Genomic DNA, 23,430 nt, shown 5'->3' on the forward strand with positions numbered 1-23,430 from the left:
ATTCAGGCTGTACTTGAGAGTGCTCGAACTCTCTTTGGCAGATATTGATTTGATTAAACACTGCCATCTATTTTAAAATGATACTCCCTTCACCTGCATGTTCTCTAACCTGATTTATTGCATCTGTCACTCCCAATGTAGTCTCCTCTCCTCCAGGAGAGACTGAGTGCAAACTCGGGGAACATCTATGGTCCGTACGCTCCAATCAACCCCACCTTCCAGTTGCCAGCCATTTCAACACCCCCGCCCACTCCCCCGATGACAAGTCCATCCTCGGCATCCTCCCATGTCAAAATAAGGCCACATGCAAATTGGAGGAAAAACACCTCCAATGGGCAGCACGGTGGTTCAGTGGTTAGCACTGATGCCTCACAGCACCAGGGTCACAGGTTTGATTTCAGCCTCTGGCAACTGTCTGTGTGGAGTTTGCACATTCTCCTCGTGTCTGCATGGGTTTCCTCCAGGTGCTCTAGTTTCCTCCCTCAGTCCAAAGATGTGCAGGTCAGGTGAATTGGCCATGCTAAATTGCCCATAGTGTTAGGTGAAGGGGTAAGTGTAGGGGAATGGATCTGGGTGAGTTACTCTTCAGAGGGTCAGTGTGGACTTGTTGGGCCGAAGGGCCTGTTTCAACACTGTAGGGAATCTAATCAAAACCTCATTTTCTGCTTCAGGAGCTTACAAACATATGATCTCAACATAAACGCCACCAGCTTCTAAATCTCCCCAACTCATCCCACGTTCATCCCTCCTTCTCCATCCCGCCCCCTTGACCCAACCTCACCTGTCCATCTCCTTCCCACCTATCTGCTCCACCCTTTCCCCTGATCAGTCACAATCACCTTCTACCTGCATCCACTTATTTGCATTCCACCTACCTTTACCCCAGCCTCAACCTCTCCCTCTACTTATTTCTCAGCCCCTTTCCCCAGCTCAGTGCTGATGAAGGGTCCTGACCAGAACCATCAATTCTCCTGCTCTTCTGATACTGTTTGACCTAATGTGCTTTTTCTAGCTCTACATTTTATTTTCTCCCTACAAAAACACCCTTGCAATCTTTTAGGATCTGTTCACATCTTTGGTCACTAGTGCAACCATTAGGCTTACTTCCTCTGACGTAAGTGAATTTTGTTTAACCTTCAAGATCTCCTGATCTTCATTATTCCCAATTCATTCAGTTCTCAGCTTCATTTCTCCTCATGGAATGAGCATTGTTGTACGATTTAGCTTTGACTTTATTTTCCAGGGTTTCATTATTGGGTCTTTATCTTGAGCCACTTCACACAGATCTGTGAAATGCATAATGTTTCCCAAAGCATCTTTTTGACATTTCATGTTCACTTTGCTGTCTCTTTGTGCAGTCATCATTCTAACCTGATTTGGAGATGCCGGTGTTGGACTGGGGTGTACAAAATTAAAAATCGCACAGCAACAGGTTTACTTGGAACGACTAGTGTTTGGGGTGCTGCTCCTTCATCAAATGGTTGTGATGAAGGAGCAGCGCTCCGAAAGCTAGTGCTTCCAAATAAACCTGTTGACCAATAACGTGTTGTGTTGTGTTGTGTGATTTTTAACATCATTCTAAAAGTAAGCCACTTATCAGCTTTAACCAATGCCAACCTGTTGTATGATGTAGAGTGAATTGTGAGAATCACTGGATGACATTTCTCCAGAGGTTTAAAGGCTTTGCTTCTTTCTAGCTTAATAATTGTGTCAAAGCAGTTCAGCTTTTTGCAGTTAAAATACAGCTGTCCCCACACTGAATAGGCTTCCTTTATCTTTTTTTTGTGTTGGCCTCCACAATATTTATACCCTGCCTTGAATCTTGATCTTTCTGCTGACTTTTTTGCAAATATTTCTTTGCTTTATCCAATATGCTGTTCTCATTATACCTGGGATGCCTTTTGGTGTAATTCAAAACTTCATTTGTTCTCTCATTACTATGTTACAGCTGATAATTGATAGATAAGCTCGGAGTTTCAATGCTTGTTGATTGCTTTATTGAGAATAAGTTTATCCCTTCCCAGCAGGAGCTCCTATGTCTATAACAAGCTTATCTCTTACGAGAACCTTTTGCAGTTGTAATGAGGAAGAAAACCGTAGACGATATACAAATATTATTAGAATGGCTGGATAACTAGAAAAGTAGCAAATGAAGGGAACTGAGAGAGAACAGTTTTGGGGAGAGCAAACAAGGTCAGAGACTATACATTAAATGGCATGTTACTGAGCAAACAGCAGGATTTTAGAGATCATGTCTGAAAATTCCTGAAGGTAACCAGACAAATCATATGAAGTAAATATACGAAAACATAAAAGATTGTTTTCATTACTAACTGCGGCAGAGAATATAAGAGCAACACTAGAACTATATAAGCAAAAACTATTTAGGATGCAGTTAAAATAAAACATAATACTGCGGGGGTTTATTAGCTCAGTAAATGGACAACTGGTTTGCAGAATGATGCCACCAATGTAGGTTCAATTCCCATACTGACTTAGGTTACCATGAAGGTTATCCACCTTCTCAACTTCACTCCACAACAGACTGTGGAGGTTTAACCACCATCAGCCATCTTTCTCTCTCTCATGAGAGTGCAACTTTGTGGTCCTCTGGGATTATGGTGATTTTATGGTATAACATTTTCATCACCAAGCTACAGAAGGGATGTGATCACATGAGAGAGGGTACAGACATTTATTAGGACATTGCAGGAATGGAGAATCTTTGCTTAAAGGAAAGATTGGATAGACTGGGGCTATTTATTTTGAAGCAGAGTAGACTGAATCACAGATTTAATTGACGGAATAAAATTGTGAGACACCTGGACAAAATGGATTGGAAGGACCTAATTCCATTAGCAGGGTTGTCAGTTCCAGGGGTCTAGATTTAAAGTAATTAGTAGCAGAATTAGACAGTAATTGAGGCAGGACTTTCTTTATCCTGCCTGTGATGAGGATTTGGAAGTCTTGCTGAAGGGATGCTTGAGATAGAACCCTCATCACTTTTAGAATGCACTTGGATATATAAAAGTGTCATTTTAAAGGCTACAGACTAAACACTGAGATTGGCTGGATCATTCCTGTTTCATCCAATGATATCAGTCACGAAGGCTGAAAAGCCTGATTATATGCCATAAATATCACTCTGTTTCTTTTTGTAAACTTTTATCTGTATCCAGAGTTTCATGTTACTGAAAGTAGTGCTGAACAGAGGCCAAGAGTTTTTCATGGGCTAGGAGGACAATGGAATTGTCAGTTTCTCTGAACTGTTCCTGCGTAAAGTCTGTTTGCTGGTTACAGAGGAAATTATTGAAAATTTTGAAACACTCCCAAGTTCTCTCCACAATCAAGTATTGTCTAATTAAGGTACTTATGAAGGCTGAATTAAAGAATAAAAAAAACTTTTCATTAAAAATTTTAAAAATACAGAATAGCCCTCATTTTAATAGAATGGGTTGTGCTGGTTGGAGGGTGAATGGATTATTGAGGTAAGGGCTAAACTGGATTGGTGCAGGCATCTAAAGGACACATTTTCAGTGCATGTGCACTGAATTGGATTGGTACAGGAAAGAGCATCACCTACAGATCACACATATTTGGAAATCATACTGGTACTGTCTGGAATTCTCCTGGTCTCTAAGGCTGGCTACCAAGTTTCCTGTCTGAGGACAATGTGTGTTACGACCCTTCGGGCTTTTAATGTTTTGACTGAATTTTGATGTTCAATAATCTGTTCTTCAAAGAGTTAGGATTCTTGTTGAGTAGAATCTTTACTTTTCCTGGCTGAGTTTTATTAAGTATGATGGCTAATGTCAACAATGGGATTGAGAATTAGGCACACCAACTGGGCTTAAAATTCTGGCCTCAACCACTTCCATTCTTGAATTTGGCAAGATCAAAATTTCAGCCCCAGTATTCTAGTCTGCTGCAATCTTCCAACATGTAAATCTGCAGATTTTTGACAATAATCATCTCACCAGACTTAAAGTGATTGGTTGAAACTAATATAAACTGGATGCAGTACAACAACCTGACATATAGAATTTAGTGGTTTTGATAGGAAATTTTAACTCAAAAGCAGATAGTTTTGGAATAAGTGCGATATGCTTTTTAAACAAAATCTCATCAGGCTCAAGCCATCTCAAACTGTTTTACTTCTGATTTTAAAAGGAATAGATAATCTGTTCCTAGAGACCAGATTGGTGCCTCAGATTTGATTTCTTTTTTTTGCTGCAATGTTTTTTTTCCAAACCTTGGGTAACTAAAGAATAGTGAGAATTGCAGTATGGAAGAGGCAAGCAGTATTACAGCACTACTTGGGGTAAAAAGTGAGGTCTGCAGATGCTGGAGATCAGAGCTGAAAATGTTGCTGGTTAAAGCACAGCAGGTTAGGCAGCATCCAAGGAACAGGAAATTCGACGTTTCGGGCCGGAGTCCTTCATTAATGATGAAGGGCTCTGGCCCGAAATGTCGAATTCCCTGTTCCTTGGATGCTGCCTAACCTGCTGTGCTTTAACCAGCAACACATTTTCAGCACTACTTGGGGTCTAGGAGGAGCAGGAACATTTGCTACAGGCCTCTAAAGAAACATATGTCCACCCGTTGAGGATTGCTTACCCTTCTTTCAGGATTCAGTCTTTTCCATGACTGGTATCAAGAATCAAAATAGCTGCAGTGAGGAGGTGTTGAGTGTATGAGAGTTAGTAAGATGGGAAGTAGTTGTAGCTATAACCTATTAATAAATGCCTTGAAAGAGATCACCATAATCCACTTTTTTCGCCCAGGTAACACATCTTTGACCTTGAGTAATCATTTCAGTGTACCCTGGCCATTAATTCTGATCTAACTTCTTAAGCCCAAGAACTTTCCCTCTCCCAATATATTGCAAGTCCAGCTTTGACTTTATCAATGGTTTTATTCTTGACAAAGGCTTTGGGCAACAGATGAGTTCTTCTTTGCATTGAATATACTTAGATCAATTATAATTTATTTTTAAACTGATGTTTTTGGGATTACCATATCCACTTGCTCTATTTTAATCTTTAATTTAAATTACAATTACATATTGTCTAATCAAAATCAAAATCTTTTAGTGCAAATTATTTTACCAAACTTCCTAATGGAGTGCATGCCAACTACTGGAAACTGATTGGAATGGAATTCTAGCCAGCGAGAATTTGATTGGTGAAGTTACACTGAAATAAGAAGTCCCTGAAACATTGTCAATACTTAAACATAAACATACAGCCCACTTACTAGATTGTCCAGCTGCAGAATTGCCAGTTGCATAAAAGAATATTATCTCCAGATTGAGGACTCCAGTTACTGTCATTTCAGCAATTAGAAGCAGAACAAGAGGTCTGGAAACCATGGTAACATTGAAATGATTACTCAAGTGTTACCTGGGAGAAAAATGTAGACATTAACACATTTTGCAAGGCCTTTATTAATCTTATTGTAACTAAATATTCATGGTTTAATCACCTTACAGAAGATTTTCTGCTCAGAAGCAGGCCATTCAGTCCTCCAGACCCATCCTAGTTTGATGCTACAGACAAGATTTCTTCCAACACTTTTCACCAAATACTACCCATAAAACATTCTATCCCTTTCTCCCTCAAACATTTATCTAGGACTAAATTTTGATTGAAGAGGTTGGAAGATTGAGTTAGGAAATTTCACACACAGTAGCTGCCATGTTTGTGTTCCAGGCAGCCAGGGTTTGAATAGAATCTGGCCCACTGCCTTCAGAAGCAGTTCAGGAAAGGCCTCAGAGGCAGGCACGTGCTGAGAGGGCTGGTTCAAAGTCCTGCTTCAGTTTACTAGACTTCACCCCAATTGTATTAAAGATTGCTCGGCCCTCTAGTCTTCACGACTCACACCCTCATGTCCACTGCCCCACATTTTCTTTTTTATTCCCATACTCTCTCATGCCCCCTGAAAAAAAAAGTTTTCCATGCCATTCTATTTCCAATGTACCCTCAAACCTCATGTCCTTGTCACTTCCCACCCCCCACCATACACTGCATAACCATTCACTCTTTACCCACTATGATCAAGTCACAGAAATCATGAGGAGTCAAAAATAAATCTAACAATTTAATAGTAAAACACACTCAAATCTGAAAAAAAATTTGTATTCATGAAACCACTTCAAAAATGTAATTATCCTAAAGTAGTCGATCTGTAATAAAAATAAAATTGTTAATCACATCAAAGAAGTTAATAATTTAATAATGTCTTTAAATCTATCAACCAAATTTTCTATGCAGCCTAGTGCTGAGCTAAGTGACTCTGGACCAATAGAAATCAAACCAAGGATTCAGAATGGCCCCTACTATAATTATCAACCTGGGGGAATCTAGACAAATGTTTGATGATTTGTTTCATTTCTAAATTAAATCAGATAACTTGGCATTTAGTACAGGCTGAAAATTAATGTTTTTTTAGTCCACATGAAAGCTGTTCAATTTTATTCAATTTTAAAGGGTTGGGAATTTGAATGATTTCAAATCATGACACTTAAACCAATCCTAAATTGGTGCTCTATATGTATCTACATTTCCCCCATAACATTATGCCATTCTAAATGCAGACTAGAAATTTTTAAATCAATCTGTTCAGAGATGTTGCAACACACATTTGGAGCAGGTGGGACTTGAACCAGTGTTTCTTCACCCAGAGATAAAGACACTACCACTGCACCACAAAGGCTATGCAATGTAGTTCATCAGTGGAACAACTGGAAGGGTTTCAAGTGAAGTTCAGACCAACTGGGGGAAAATCAGAAGTATCAGGTTCATGGGGAGAGGATAAGTTATCCGTGTGAAGTTTGCACATTTGCCCTGTGTCTATGTTCCAGTTTGCTCCTGCAGTCCAAAGATGTGCGGATTAGGTGGATTGGCCATGCTAAATTATCCATAGTGTTTTGGGATGTGCAGGCTAGGTTAATTAACCATGGGAAATGCAGGATTATAGGGGAGTTGGTCTGTGTGGGGCATTCTTCAAGGGGTTGGTGTGAACCTGATTGGGTCAAATGACCTTTTTGAGCCTTGTAGGGATTCTACGATTTTATGAAATAGATCCAGGTAATAGGTGGGAGGGTTTTTAGGTCCTTATTCAATCAAATTACCTTCCTTTATCTGGCAGTTCTCCCAGAGGCCTGTGAATCTAGTCAGCCAGAGTTAAGTTTAGAATGGATGTTTAAGGTCCATACAGTAGTCAGGAGTTTAGGAACACCTCACAGATTTTACAGTGAACTATATTGTGCACTGTGCCACTTAGGAGAATTTCTGCTGCTTGTCAAACAAAGGGAAGGTTCGGACCACCGCCCTACAGAACATAAATGTGTTCTCCTTATATTCCAGTGACTCCAAGATGGCATACCTCGTGATGGGTAATTTAAATTGAATAAACCCTTTGTAGCAAACATTGCTACTTGAGCCACATGTCAGGTAGATTTTTCTGACTCATTTATCAGACTTTTGATTTGATTTGATTTATTATTGTCACATGTATCAAGATACAATGAAAAGTATTATTTTGTATGCTATCCAGGCAAGGCAGAGTAACAGAATAGAATGCAGAATATAGTGTTAAAACTACAAAGTAGCTGCAGAGAAAGATCAACTCTAATATATGAAAGGTCCATTCACAAGTCTGATAACAGCAGGGAAAAAGCTGTTCTTGAATCTGTTGGTATGTGTACCTGTTGGCTGGTGGAAGAGAGTATAACCAGGGTGGGAGGGGTCTTTGATTATGTTTGCTGCTGTCCTAAGGCAACGTGAATTATAGACGGAGTCAATAGAAGGAAGGTTGGTTTCTGTGATGGACTGAACTGCATTCACACCTCTTTGTAGTTATGGTCTTGGGCACAACAAATGACATACCAGTGATGCGTCTGGATAGGATGTTTTCTATTGTGCATCTATAAAAATTAGTAAGAGTCATTGTTGGCTTCTTGAAGTCAATGAGCAACTCTTCCATTTTGTTGACACTGATGGAGAGATTGTTGTTTTTACACCAGACTGCTAAGCAGTCTATCTCTGTCCTATACTCTGCAATGACGTTGTTTGACATCTGACCCTTACGGAATTAGGCCATACATTCACAGACTGTGGCAAACTTACATGATATAACTTGGCTACAAAGTGAAGTTGAGTAGGATTGCTGGCAACAATACATTCCTCCCTGATGAGCACAATGCATTCCATGCTCATTTTGAACAGCAAGTCAGTGAAATTGGATTAGATTAGATTCCTTACAGTATGGAAATAGGCCCTTTGGCCCAACATGTCTGCACCGACCCTCCGAAGAGTAACCTACCCAGACCCATTTCCCTCTGACTAATGCACCTAACACTATGGGCAATTTAACATGGCCAATTCACCTGGCCTGCACATCTTTGGACTGTGGGAGGAAACTGGAGCACCCGGAGGAAACCCATGCAGACACAGGGAAAATGTGCAAACTCCACACAGACAAGCGCCCGAGGCTGGAATTGAGCCTGGGAACCTGAGTCAGCAGTGCTAACCACTGAGCCACCTTGCCGCCCGAAATGATGTCACCTATCCAAATAGGTTCAGGTGCACCTGTACTCATAGTCACTGCCGCAGACACCAAATTGGTCTTATTGACAGTGGATCCATAGAAAGTGACTGGAGTCTTCTAACTCATGCAGTATCTGCGTGCACAGCGGAAGACACCTACTGGGGTCAATTGCTTTCTGTGGCCACACAGTCATGAATATAAAGAGCATAGTAAGGGACTGAATACGCAGCTTTGTGGTTCACCAGTGTTGAGGATTATCATGGAGGAGGTGTTGTGCCTATCCTTAGTGTTTGCAGTCTGTCGGTCAGGAAATTGAGGATGCAGTTGCAATGTGGGAGCACAGCCCTAGGTCTCGGAGTTTGGAGATGAGTTTGATTGGGATTATGGTGTTAAAGGTGGGGCTAAAATTAATACATAGCAGTCTGATAACGGTCTCCTTGTTATCCAGAGGTTCCAGGAATGAGTACATGGCCAGGGAGAAAGTGTCTGCCATGGATCTGTTGCAGTGGTAGGTAAATTGGAATGGATCAAAGCCTGGAGTTGATGTGTGCAATTACTAATCTCTTGAAGCACTTCATAATGATGGATGTCAGGGCTACCATACAATAGTCATTAAGGCACATTGCCTGATTTTCCCTTGGAACTAAGATGAAGTGGTCTTGTTGAAGCAAGTGGGAACCTCACATCAAAGTATGGAGAGGTTAAAGATGTATGTGAATACTCCTACCGGCTGATCTATGCAGTAGCTGAGTGCAAAGCCAAAGACTCCAACTGGGCCAGACACTTTCTGGGAGTTCACTCTCATTAAGGTCATGTGACATCTGCAGCAGTGGCTATGGGTACAGGTGTACCTGAGGCTATTTGGGCAGGTTACAGGATTGCACTGACCTGTTCAAAACAAGCATAGAATGAATTCATCAGGGAGGGATGCATTGTTGCCAGCAACTCTACTTGATGTATATCATGTCAGTCTTGCCATAGTCGACATGTGTTTGTGTGGTTAGACTGGTCCTCTAGTTTAGTCTGGTATTGTCTCTTGGCATCCCTGATGGCTTTGCAAAGATTGTACGTAGATTTTCTGTGTAGATCAGGGTAATCCAACTTGAATGCCTCAAACCTGGATTTAGGTAGGGAATGAACCTTCCAGTCCATCCATGGTTTCCATTTGGGGAACACTTTGATTATCTTCTTTGGCATGCAGTCCTCTGCACATTTTTTTTTTAATAGATATTTTTATTGGGAATTTAACATTTTGACAAATTTACAAAAATAAGCAGAATTTTCAAGCACAAACATTAATATAAAAATAGATCTTAAATATATAATCATCAAAATTCAACTAATCCACAATCATCCAGAGTGTATAGTTGAGTCGCTTACATCCTTCAAATAAGAGAAAATGTTCTCTAATACACTCATAACAGTATGATAAAAAGGAAGTTATTTCCAAACAATAAGAACAAAAAAAAATTAAACATGTTTAAATGGAGATCTTCCCCCTTGTTCTCAGGGGGCCTTACTACCTTTCCAACGTTCCACCATATCCTCTCCCAAACAGTGTCCCACCCTCAACCCGGGCGCTCCTTAATAGGATTTAGATATAATACCGAGCTAGAGTTAACAGTGAGCGCCGCACCCCCACCCCTCCCCACCCATACCTGAGTATATCTAATAGCATCAATGCCACGTACAAACACACATAACTATAAAATTACAACTCCAACAGATTACAGTTAAGTATAATAACATAGCAAGGAAGACAACCCCGCTCCCAGAGGCAAAAGTAACGTAGAATAAAGTATCCATTTCTCCCCACGGAGTGTGGGAGAGGCAAGCCAACATAAATTGTCTCTTACGATTTATTTAACCGAGTCTAAAAGTTTCTTGGCCTCTTCCGATGATCTAAAATTATACTCGGATCCTTCGTGGGTAAAGCATAACGTCGCTGGGTAGCGTAAGGTGTATTGAATATCTAAGTCCCTTAAACATTTCTTCACCTCATCAAACGCCTTCCTCCTTCGTGCCAAAGCCGGGGAGAAGTCCTGAAATAACATAATCTTGGATCCTTCATGGATCATGGCTTTAGGATCCTTTCCAAGCTTTCTGGAGGCATCCAGGAGTATCTGCCTCTCCCTATAACTCTGTAGCAGGAACAGGACCGGGCGTGGGCGCTGGTTTGGGCCAGATCCGCGTACTGCGACCCGGTAGGCCCACTCCACCCTTACCCGGTCAGTTTCAGCCCCCAGGTTTAAAAGCTGGGGCAGCCATCGCTCCAGAAATGCTGCTAACTGTCCTTTCCCTTCTTGTTCTTGAAGGCCCAGCAATCGAATATTCTTTCTCCGATTTCTATTATCCAGGTCATCCATGTAGATTTCAAAGGCCCGGACTCTCTGCTCCAGAGCTCTCACCTGTTCTGCAGCTGTTTGAGCTGCAGCCTCGGAGGTCGTGGCCTTTAGTTCCGCCCCCTCCACTCGGCCCTGCAATTCTCCGATAGTTTGATTCTGTTTCTGCAGCTTTTCTTCGAATGCATTCCATCTCTGTCGGGATTCTGCGATGAAATTGACGAGTGTCGATTCCAATCTAGCAATCATCTCTATAAGGCCTGTTTTTACATCAGCTGCAGCCGGAGGAGGAGAGGAGGGTGGGGGAGGGGTCTTTGTTTTCTGAGAGCTGCGGGGTCCCTTTGATTTACTCATTATCCACTCAGTATTAGACTGTTTAAATATAATATTCAGCAACTAATTAAGATTAAAGAAATTTTTTGGGTGGTTTGGCAAGTGTGGTGGGGGCAGGAAACCCACTTTTCCCAGGTTTTGGGAAGGGCTCTGTAGACTCAGACTTGCTGAGTCGCCACCATCTTGGATCTCTCCCTCTGCACATTTAATGATGACGTCTGTGATGGTAGTAGCATACTCAGTTGGGTTGGCTGCTGAGTTCTGACTATGGATCACACCCCCGACTCCAAGCAGTCATATCAGAGCTCATTTGTTACTTCAGACCAGCACTGTACTACTTTCTGTACATGGGCGTGCTAATGGAATGGAGTGATTCTTTCTTCAAGTTTTAATTAGTACTGAGTGTCAGTGAACTAATGCCCAATGGAGGAATCTGAACCATGTTCTGCCTTCACCAATCATTAAAATGCATACTTTTGACATGGTGAATCAAATAGAAATATGAAACAGAAACCCTTACAAATGCTTTCCTTCCCTGCCTCATGCAGTCCTGAAAAGGGTTATACCCAAAACGTTCGACTTCTCCACCACCTGATGCTGCCTGGCTTGCTGTGTTCTCCCAGCCTCCTGCTTGTCAATCATGAATGCTGAAGCGAACTCTGCCACTATGGTGCTGTTTTAGCTGAACTAATGTATGACAGATCAAGGGTCAAAGCTAATCAATCCAGTTGAGATTCATATGGTATATTTAGTAATTATGATATCTCAGACCTTTTCAAATCCTTTCCATTTTTAAAGAATAATAGCTTATAAATTACTGTTTAAATAAATGTGTAAACACTTAATCCATGAATATGAACTTCCTCTATTCTATTTGCAGCCATGTTGTTAACTTATTTATTTTAGAAATGTTAATAAAAATGAATGCTATGAAACTGTGTTTATAAACACTTTTATTCTAATGTCACAGCGATTTAAGAGTTAATAGAACTATATTACTTCACTGGACCTCCATACTTCACTGCATCACTATCTGCTGCTAAATATTTTAGCTCTTGTTTGAAAAATATTCAACTGAGATAGTTATTCAGTATGCAAATAATACTTCTTTAAACATTAACGTGAAGTTTGATGTTGTCAGATATTATTTTGAATAAGTGTACTGGTTATTATGCATGAGTACAGAATATTGGTAGAAAAGTAGTTTATTCAGTTGGTAATAGATTCAGTTTTATAATTGTGTTCCTTTGATTTGAGCTTTACAGCTCACTAATAACAGAATCACTAATCTCTCCCCCTTTAGCTAAATCTGCCAGCAGCATTTAAATGTCTCAATGACAGGTTAACCTTGTAGTACCATCTTGCTTTATTACTCTTCATGCTGCATTTCTGATCTCGAAATATCCCACTTAATAATGAACCAATGTTAATTTGTAATCTCTCATATGTAAAATTTATCATTTATTTATTTATCATGTCATTAAGAATAAAATCTAAACTCCAGAGATACAATAATCCTTTCATTCCATTATTCACTGATCTCTTAATTTAATTACTATTGAATTTCCCACTATTTCTTATGCCTGTGATCAAAGCATGTTGGAATTATCTAGTTAAGCTTTCTGAATCGCTATGATATCTATTTCCTGTTAAGACTTAGTCGTACACTTTGTACTTCAGAAATCACAGAGCAACATTTCCAGTTATGTGGAATTAACAGTAATGTTAGTTCATCCATATCAGACTGTAACATGAATATCAATGCATTACTCATGGTGGATTATTTCTTGAAGAACGCTTTTCGAATTCCTGAAATTGTGGAAAGTATCACACAATTCAAGCATGTTGGCACCTTTTTAAACAGTTGTTCCATTTGCTAATTAGTTACAGTTCTTGAAGAGTTCTGTTGTAATTTTTAACTAAGCAAAGCCAGTATAATATTTTCCATTGCTGTGTGTCACACACATCGGCTAATCTACTTTGTTCATCACATGTTATTGACTGCAACTGTAGAGAGCCAAATATCACCGATCACTCTTTGACTTGGTTCACTCATCTTTCAACAGCTTTTCAACATGTAAACAACTTGTATAATTATTAAATACATTATGCATACAAGACACTCAGTTGTTTACAAAAGTAAAAGACTATTTTGAAGAAAAAGTGCAGTCCTCCTTCATTTCCTAGGAAATATTTATGTCTGAACCAGCATTAATAAAATAAAAATAATTTAGTCATTATCATAATAATATTTGAACAATATTTCTAATGCCCAAATTAGGGTCCTTTATTCCTATATTGCATCAATGACTGAGGGCATGATTTTTCACAGAATCCCTACAGTGTGGAAACAGGCCTGTTGGCCCAAAAATCTGCACCAACCCTTTGAAGGCCAACCCACCCAGACCCCTTCCCCCACCCTAACTCAACTTTCCCTTGACTAATGCACCAAGCCAACACATCCCTGAACACCACGGGCAACACCACGGGCAACAACCTGTTCACCTAACCCGCACATCTTTGGACTGTGGGAGGAAACCAGTGCACTCAGAGGAAACCCGCACAGACACAGAGAGAATGTGCAACTCCACGCAGACAGTCAGCCGAGGCTGGAATCAAACTTGGGTCCATGGCAATGTGAGGCAACAGTGCTAACCACCGAGCCACCATGCTGCCCTGTGGGCTTCAAGACTTCTGATGTCAAGGTCAAATGATGCTCCAAGACTATTTGCTGGTGTGCCGAGGCATTAACTCTCATTTCATAGTTGCTTGCACTCTTATCAGGTAAGAGGGATTAATTTTTAAGTATGTCCTGTTGGCTCACACAGCAACAGCAGTGCCAGTGTGGGACTGGCTACTTTGATTCCATTAACCATTTGAAAGAAACATGGAAGGTTTCCACCTCTTCTTCTTGAAAAGTTTCATTGACTGGGTAAACCTATGTATCTCAGCCCTTAAGTCTGAATTAGGGCAATTTCTTCAACGGACATGTTGGGATTCCCCCACCACCATCTTGAACAGTTTCAATCTAATCTCCTTTAAGTCTTTTGATTTTCTGCCTTTCTTTTTGCATTTTTCTTTCCTGAAATTCTCACTCTTCTTTACTTCTACTGCGCTCTTTCTTTCCTGTGACTGAAAATTTTCTTTCTTCTTTTTACTGTTGGACTTCTGGTTCTCTAAATTCTGCTGTTCTAATTTTTATTTATCTGTCTCAGTATCCTCAATTTCAGCCTCTAGATTGTGACAACCGGATGAGCAGAGATGAATTGGCTCTCCTGGTTTCAACCTTGTCAGTTGGCTGTAACAGAAATTTTAATGTTCTTTTTAGCATGTGGGATACTGTACCTCACCCCAATTAAAATGTAGTTAACTAGTTCACAGAAACAATAAAACAATGTTTTCTTGAGTGAAGAGAAGAAAGGTACTATTATATATGAACTGTGGGAAAGATAATAAAGATGTGAGGCCAAGCTTACAGAGGTACAAAGTTGAAAAGGGATAGTGCCCTGTTCAAAAGGAACATGAAAGGGATATTATAACAATTTTTAGATTTAGATTTAGATTTCTTACAGTGTGGAAACAGCCCCTTCGGCACTACAAGTCCACACTGACCCTCCAAAGAGCTACCCACCCAGACCTGTTCTCCTACATTTACCCCTTCACCTAACACTACGGGAAATTTAGCATGGCCAATTCACCTAACCTGCACATATTTGAACTGTGGGGGAAAGCGGAGCACCCGGAGGAAAGGTGCCCTTGAGGCATATGGCTTTAACCTCGCCCACAGTTGTTTAATTGATGCGCTCCAACAGTAGCACGTATTTCATTTGTTCCTTATGTCGTCAGTGACCCAATATTTCTTTTTAATCTAGTGTCACTGTGTAATTGCCTTCTTGATAACCGAACAGAGGCTTTTTCCAGCTGGTTTGAGTCACAAATCCTTCTTTCTTGCTGTAACAAAGCAGCTTATTTGTGTATTCCAATGTCTTATAATGTTAGCAATGTCTTTCACTTCCAATATGCAAAATCCATCAGGCAGATCTAAATCCAAATAGGAGATGAAGGGTTTTTCAGACCTGACAAAGTTTCAGAGCCTTCTGATTTTTTCAGCACAGTCAGTCTTTGGTTCTCACATTGCTTTCATGGCTTAGCTGATCTGTGGTCAGGGGTTTGTTGTGACCATTTTCAGTCAGCAGTTTTTAACTTGTTTTAAAACAATATACAGAATCACAGGAATTGTTATGGTGCAATTCAGCCCATTGTGCCTGCACTGGTTCTATTACCTAGTGCCAATCCCTTGCCTATTCCCCACAACCTACATACCGTTCTATCCAAATAATTATCAAATGCTCTCTTGAATGCTTCAAATGAACCTGAGGTTTAGATTAGAGTGGTGCTGGAAAAGCACAGCAGGTCAGGCAGCATCCGAGGAGCAGGAAAATCAATGTTTCGGGCAAAAGCCCTTCATCAGGAATCGAGACAGGAAGCCTCCAGGGTGGAGACATAAACTTGCCTACACCACATCACCAGGCAATGCAATCCATACCTTAAATGCTCATTGAGTGAAAAAGTATTTTCCCATATCACACTATTTTCTTTTGCACATTACTTTAAAAGTCCATGACATTTTCTTCACAAGGATCGCCGTTATTAAAATCAGATAATGGAATTTTTAAATAAACAGCCTACTCATAATCACCATCACGAAAGAATTTTTGTCATCTTTCTGTGATTTATTTTTTTCTTGGATTTTGGGCATAACTCCACCTCTAGATGCATAGCTTTTAAATCTTTCAAGGACAATACCTCTAGCATTTTTAAAGTTTCTTGTCCTGACCTATGAACACATGATATCAAATATAGCTACCTTAGCTAGTTATTATTTCAAACCTAAATAGGCCGTTCCTAGTTTTTGAAAATAGCTCTGAAAGGAAAGAGAAAAAGAACAGGAAATGACACAACCACAGGAAATGACATCACAAACCCAAAGAAACCTAAACACATTAATAAAAACTGGCTATACCACCGGTGCTTCACCACAGGCTCACTGATGATGTTACCTAGTATGGTGATGAAATGCCTGAAAATGAACCTTACAGCTCAGCGAGCAAACTTACATCCAGAACCTCAACCTGAGCTACAAATCTCAAAACTCCCTAGCTTAGAAGGAGTAATTTATTTTCCAAACACCAATTCTTTCCTCAGCTTGTGGTAACCATACCAGGTTTTAAGAGCCTAGTTTTGTTCTGATAAGTTGGAAAGAAGCAAATCAGCTTGGCTCTTTTTAAACTCTCTGTTGATTGCACCAAAGATTTAAGTTCTTTTTGGTATGTGGTTGTATCTTTTCCCAATTAAATGAGTTACCTACTTTCACAAAAAAATGAGAGCCAATTACAAAATTTCTGAGTGAAGGACAGAGCAAATTTATTACTTGCTAACACTGAGAAAAATAATAAAGATGAAATATCAAGCATATCTGTGAAATTACATGGGCACCGTCTTTCACATACTCAATATAAAGCTAAAGGGTAGGAGCAAATTACTGCAGATGCTAGAATCTGTACTGAAAACAATCAATGCTGGCAATCATAATTGGTCAAACAGCATCCATGGAGAGAGAGCAAGCTAATGTTTCCAGTCTAGATGACTCTTCATCGTAGCTGGTGAAGGGTGGAGGGGATAGCATTTGTGTTATAGTTTGGGACTGGGCAATGTGAGGGTAGTGGGTGTAGGGTGCTTGTGGAGAAAAGATGTTGCTGGTTCATATTAAGTTCGGAATGTGAGAACGGCAGAACAATGGTGCATCTCCTGGCTTGAAAGGACAACCAGTCCCCCAGCATTGGGAGGAGGGGAGTGAGGACATGATAACACAATGTAACAAGCTAAAAGATAAGGGAAGAAATGGTTCACAATTTGAAGGTAACTTCTGGTTGCATCTTTCACCATATACTGTACATGTTCGTTGTTGTCCATTTCACTGCTGGTGTTTGACAAGCTGTTTGCCAAAACTTATTTTCACAGCTAAATTTCCTTCCTCAGCAACTGCCAACAACTCAGACTTACACCACATGGATCTCAACTCAAGTTTCACCTTTTATGGTTCGAATCCACCCAGGGTTACTAGTATCTCCATGATGTGTAACATTTCTCAGACTGCTATTCCTGCTGGATCCTGTGATCCGTGATCAACACCATATGCACACCATATGTGCATACTTGACTCCATTCTGCAGGAACATCGACTCACCCTTGCTCAAAGCTTTGCTGGTCCCAAGTTTCACTTCATCCTTCGAGGAGAAAGTGAGGACTGCAGATGCTGGAGATCAGAGCTGAAAATGTGTTGCTGGAAAAGCGCAACAGGTCAGGCAGCATCCAAAGAGTAGGAGAATTGACGTTTCAGGCATGAGCCCTTTTTCAGGAATTCTTCAGGATTCCTGAAGAAGGACTTATGCCCGAAACATCGATTCTCCTGCTCTTTGGATGCTGCCTGACCTGCTGCGCTTTTCCAGCAACACATTTTCAGCTCACTTCATCCTTTGCCTCATCCATCGCATCAAGACACGCAAGCTCCAGTGACTTAAGGACTCCAATCCATCCTGCGGACCATCCCTTAGCACTCATTTCTCTCCAGCCGTCAGATGCCATCACTTTCTGTCTCCCTGAAGCCACTCCAACCAAAGCCAGCCTTTGCGATGCATTCACCACACCTCCTGACATTTCCCTCTCTGAGGCCGAACGTACTGTATTCAGCAAAGTTGTATTCCTGATGAAGGGCTTTTGCCCGAAACGTCGATTTTACTGCTCCTTGGATGCTGCCTGAACTGCTGTGCTCTTCCAGCACCACTAATCCAGAATCTGGTTTCCAGCATCTGCAGTCACTGTTTTTACCTGTATTCAGCAAAGGACTCAGCTTCATACCCTAACACCCCTATCTTAATGAATTTCAGACACATTACAATGTTGAACCTTTCATATTTAAATTCTGAACCATTTCTTCCCTTATCTTTTAGTCTGTTACATTCTGTTATCATATTCTTTCTCCCTCTTCCCACCCCAGGGTGACTGGCTGTCCTTTCAAGTCTGGCAGGAGACACACTATTGGTCTGTCATTCTCACATTCCGATCACTTAATCTGAACTATCAATATTTTGATAGTTGCTCCACCAGCAACCTATACTCACTACCTCCATACACCCCCACCCCAAACTATAGCATGAATGCTGCTCCCTCCACACTTGAATTCAGAGCTGATGAAGAGTCACCTAGACTCAAAACATTAGCTTATTTTCTCTGTGGATGCTGTCTGACCTGCTGTGATCTCTGGCACTGGTTGTTTTCAATAAAGCTAAAGGGGATTGGTGTCCTATATAAAAAAAAGGAAAGAAAATGCAGTTTAAAGTCATTAGAATTTTGTTCAGTTTCAAGAAATTAAGCTGAGACCACAGTTCGATGCTGTTTTGAACCATCAGAATGAGTGAATATTGTAGTTATCCTTGGTGTTCAGGATTTTCTTTTTAGTTGCTATTGTTCATAGGACCATAGCAAACAGGAACAGGAACAGGCCATTCGGACAGTCAAGCATGCTCTGCCATTCAAAAGGATCATGGCTGATCCAGCATTACTCTTGTCTAACTTCCTGTATTTTCCCTGTAACCTTTGATTCCCCTAATGATCAGCAATCTATCTATCTCAGTTTCAAATGTTCACAAGGTCTCTGTCCCCACGGGTCTCCATAGCAAGGAGTTCCAAAGTCTCATAACTCTCTGAGTGAAGAAATTCCTCTTCTTCTCAGTCTGAAATTGGTGCCTGTTTATTCTGAGTGCAAGCCCTTTGGTCCTAGACTCTCCCATGAGGGGCAATACCCTCTCACCTTTTACCCTGTCAAGCCCCTTAAGAATCCTATATGTTTCAAAGAGATCACCTCTCATTCTTCTAAACTCCAATGAGTAGAGTTCCAACTTATTTGACGTTTGCTCATAAGACAATCAATCCCTCCATAGAAGGAATCAGCCTAATGAACCTTCTTTGAACTACTTCCAATGAAGTAGTATCTTTCCTTAAATAAGAGAACTAGAACTGCTCACAGAACTCCAGATGTGGTCTCACCAAAACCTTGTACAATTGCAGTAAGACTTCCCTCTTCTTATAGTAAAAAGTGAGGTCTGCAGATGCTGGAGATCACAGCTGAAAATGTGTTGCTGGTTAAAGCACAGTAGGTCAGGCAGCATCCAAGGAACAGGAAATTTGACGTTTCGGGCCAGAGCCCTTCATCAGGAATGAGGAGAGGGTGCCAGGCAGGCTAAGATACAAGGTAGGGAGGAGGGACTTGGGGGAGGGGCGATGGAGATGTGATAGGTGGAAGGAGGTCAAGGTGAGGGTGATAGGCCGGAGTGGGGTGGGGGCGGAGAGGTCAGGAAGAAGATTGCAGGTTAGGAGGGCGGTGCTCAGTTCAAGGGAATTGACTGAGACAAGGTGGGGGGAGGGGAAATGAGGAAACTGGAGAAATCTGAGTTCATCTCTTGTGGTTGGAGGGTTCCCAGGCAGAAGATGAGGCGCTCTTCCTCCAACCGTCATGTTGTTATGTTCTGGCGATGGAGGAGCTGAAAATGTGTTGCTGGTTAAAGCACAGCAGGTCAGGCAGCATCTCAGGAATAGGGAATTCGACGTTTCGAGCATAAGCCCTTCATCAGGAGTCCAAGGACCTGCATGTCTTCGGTGGAGTGGGAGGGAGAGTTAAAATGTTGATCCACGGGGTGGTTGGGTTGGTTGGTCCGGGCGTCCCAGATGTGTTCTATGAAACGTTCCGCAAGTAGGCGGCCCGTCTCCCCAATATAGAGGAGGCCACATCGGGTGCAGCGGATGCAATAGATGATGTGTGTGGAGGTGCAGGTGAATTTGTGGCGGATATGGAAGGATCCCTTGGGGCCTTGGAGAGAGGTAAGGGAGGAGGTGTGGGCGCAAGTTTTGCATTTCCTGCGGTTGCAGGGGAAGGTGCCGGGAGTGGAGGTTGGGTTGGTGGGGGGTGTGGACCTGACGAGGGAGTCACGAAGGGAGTGGTCTTTGTGGAACGCTGATAGGGGAGGGGAGGGAAATATATTCCTGGTGGTGGGGTCCGTTTGGAGTTGGCGGAAATGACGGTGGATGATACGCTGTATACGGAGGTTGGTTGGGTGGTAGGTGAGAACCAGTGGGGTTCTGTCTTGGTGGCGATTGGAGGGGCGGGGCTCAAGGACGGAGGAGCGGGAAGTGGAGGAGATGCGGTGGAGCGGGAAGTGGAGGAGATGCGGTGGAATCAACCCAACCTCCACTCCCGGCACCTTCCCCTGCAACCGCAGGAAATGCAACACCTCCTCCATCGCCAGAACATAACAACACGACGGTTGGAGGAAGAGCGCCTCATCTTCCGCCTGGGAACCCTCCAACCACAAGGGATGAACTCAGATTTCTCCAGTTTCCTCATTTCCCCTCCCCCCACCTTGTCTCAGTCGATTCCCTTGAACTCAGCACCGCCCTCCTAACCTGCAATCTTCTTCCTGACCTCTCTGCCCCCGCCCCACTCCGACCTATCACCCTCACCTTGACCTCCTTCCACCTATCACATCTCCATCGCCCCTCCCCCAAGTCCCTCCTCCCTACCTTTTATCTTAGCCTGCCTGGCACCCTCTCCTCATTCCTGATGAAGGGCTCTGGCCCGAAACGTCGAATTTCCTATTCCTTGGATGCTGCCTGACCTGCTGTGCTTTAACCAGCAACACATTTTCAGCTGTTCCCTCTTCTTATACTCCAACCTCCTTCAAAAAGGCGCAAACAGTCCATTTGCCTTCCTGATTACCTGCTGCACCTGTTGCTAGCATGAAGTTTTATGTATGAGTACCTCTTTGTACAAAGTCCCTTTGTATTGCAGGTTTCTGCAGTTTTTGTGTAAATAAATAATACCCCTTTCTTTTGTTCTTCCTTCCAAAATGAACAACTTCACATTGTTCCAAATTATACTCCATTTGCAAACTTCTTGACTATTTATGCAACCTATTAACATCGCTCTGTAAAATGTTTATATTCCTCCCACAATTTGTCTTTCCACCTATTTTTGTGTCGTCTGCAAATTTGGCTTCAGTATATTTGCGTACTTCCTTCAAGTCATTAATACATTTTGTAAACAGTGTGGCCCCAGGACTGATCTCTGTGGAACCCAACTGGCTACAGATTGCCAACCTGAAATAGAAACCATTTGTCCCCACTTGCTGTTCCTGCCCATTAGCCAATTTTCTATCCACGCCAATACACTAACTCCAACATCATGGGCGCCTATGACTTTACTTTTTGTGAATTAACTTGTCGAACACCTTGAAAATCCAAATATGATATATCTACTGGTTCCCCTTTATCCACGATAGTTGAAACTTTCTGAAAAACGCAATTAAATTAGACATGATTTCCCTTTCATGAAGTCATGCTGACTCTGCTTGAAAAATTATGATTTTCCAAATGTGCTGCTATGGTTTCCTTTACAATTGTCATCCAGCAAGTTTTCTCCTTGAGAGAAGCAGAGTTGTTAGCCTGTGCTGCAGCCTCAGCAGATTATCTACCTCTCCACTAAAAGCAGCTCCTTGAAATATCAACTTGTTTGTCTACTCCATGTCTGCAGCAGTTGAAGAAGTTGTAAATCAAAATAAGAGATAAGGCCTTTTCATACCTAATCAGGGGGTCTTCAGGCTGCTCTCATTTCCTTTTGATAAAATATTGCTTTCAGTTCAGCTGTCCACATTAATGTTGATTTGATTTAATGTAGTTACATTCCCTAAGTACAGTGAAAAGCTTTATTTTGTGAGCAGTACAGACAAATCATGGGAAACAAGGACATAAAGATCATAGGGTGCTTAAGAAGAGAGAGGCATACAAGGTTACATCTGAAATGGAGCTGCACAAACAAAATCAACATTGTTTGAAGTTGGAGAGGTCCATTCAGGAGTCTAATAAAAGCAAGAAGCTGTTCTTGAATCTGTTGGTGCGTGTGTTCAAGCTTCAGCATTTTCTGTCTGATAGAAGAGGTTGGAGGACAGCATTACTGGATGGGAGGGATCTCTGATGAAATTGAAACCTTTCCGCAGCAACGAGAAGTTTAGATGGATTCCTTGGCTGGGAGGTTGGCTTCCATGATGGGCTGGGCTGTGCACACAAGTCTCTGTAGTTTCTGGGCAGTACATTTGCCATGCCATGTTTTCTATGGTACATCTGTAAAGATTGGTGAGGGTCCTTATGGACATGCCAAATTTCCTAAGTTGCCTGTTGTGCCTTCTTGACTGTTGCATCTATTTGGAAGGCCCAGGACAGGTTTTCTGAAATCATAGAAGAAAATAGGAGCAGGATTAAGCTATTGGTCCCTTCAAGCCTGTTCCAACCTGAACACTGAATGGCTGGATGATATCTGTGACCATTTTAAGTCAATGTCTTTTGGTCCCTGTTTAAATCTATTTCAGTCCATGAAAGTTGCAGGTATTAATTCAGATGAAAGAATTTTAAAAAAAACAAATAGTGTGTACTTTATATCTTAATTACAGTTTGCCATGTTTCTTTACTGTAAAGATTTAAAGTCCTGATAAAGCTAAAGTTTTTGGTTGTGTTTTGACAGGCAAAATGGTCAGCCTGAAAGAACTGAATGTTAGTTTCAATAAGCTGACATCAGTCCCACTGGAGCTTGGATGTTGCGAGAATCTAGAGAAACTGAATTTATCGAATAACCTGGAATTGATAGAGCTCCCATTTGAGGTAATATCTTTGGCTTATACAGCTGAGATCTCTGTGTTATATATGATCTAAATCAAGTTGTTCCATAAAAATCACAAGAGCTGCACTTGTATATATAAAACTGCTCTTTGGTCCAGTCATTCATTTGATGCATTTTCAAGGGGTTGCACTTTGAGTTGTAATATTTCATTAGGGTATTGCTGCATGGATGATCAAATGTTGATTTCCAGCATATTTTTTTAAAAAAAACAAGTTTAGTAATTCTATATTATCACACTATTTTCAATCATGGTATAACCTTCTAATTATTAATTTGGAAGCCCTTTGAAGCCCATTTAATTAACTGAGCAGACACACGCTTGAAGAATAATTTTAAATTATTATCAAAGACATTTTAGTTACAGTCCTAATCTTTACCCTTGCAAATGTATATCACATCTCCATCCTTGGTTTCCTATCC

General features: G+C 41.3%; 1 protein-coding gene across 1 annotated transcript in view; it reads left to right on the top strand.

Annotated features, from left to right (window-relative positions):
- Positions 1–23,430, top strand: part of lrrc2 (leucine rich repeat containing 2) — a 60,229-nt gene that overhangs the window by 13,628 nt on the left and 23,171 nt on the right. Inside the window, exon 4 of the mRNA XM_060845323.1 lies at positions 22,855–22,991. Within this exon, the coding sequence (XP_060701306.1) occupies positions 22,855–22,991 (137 nt within the window). The remainder of the gene's footprint in view (positions 1–22,854; positions 22,992–23,430) is intronic.

This window comes from Hemiscyllium ocellatum, chromosome 2, assembly GCF_020745735.1.
Source record: "Hemiscyllium ocellatum isolate sHemOce1 chromosome 2, sHemOce1.pat.X.cur, whole genome shotgun sequence".
Classification (NCBI taxonomy): Eukaryota; Metazoa; Chordata; class Chondrichthyes; order Orectolobiformes; family Hemiscylliidae; genus Hemiscyllium; species Hemiscyllium ocellatum.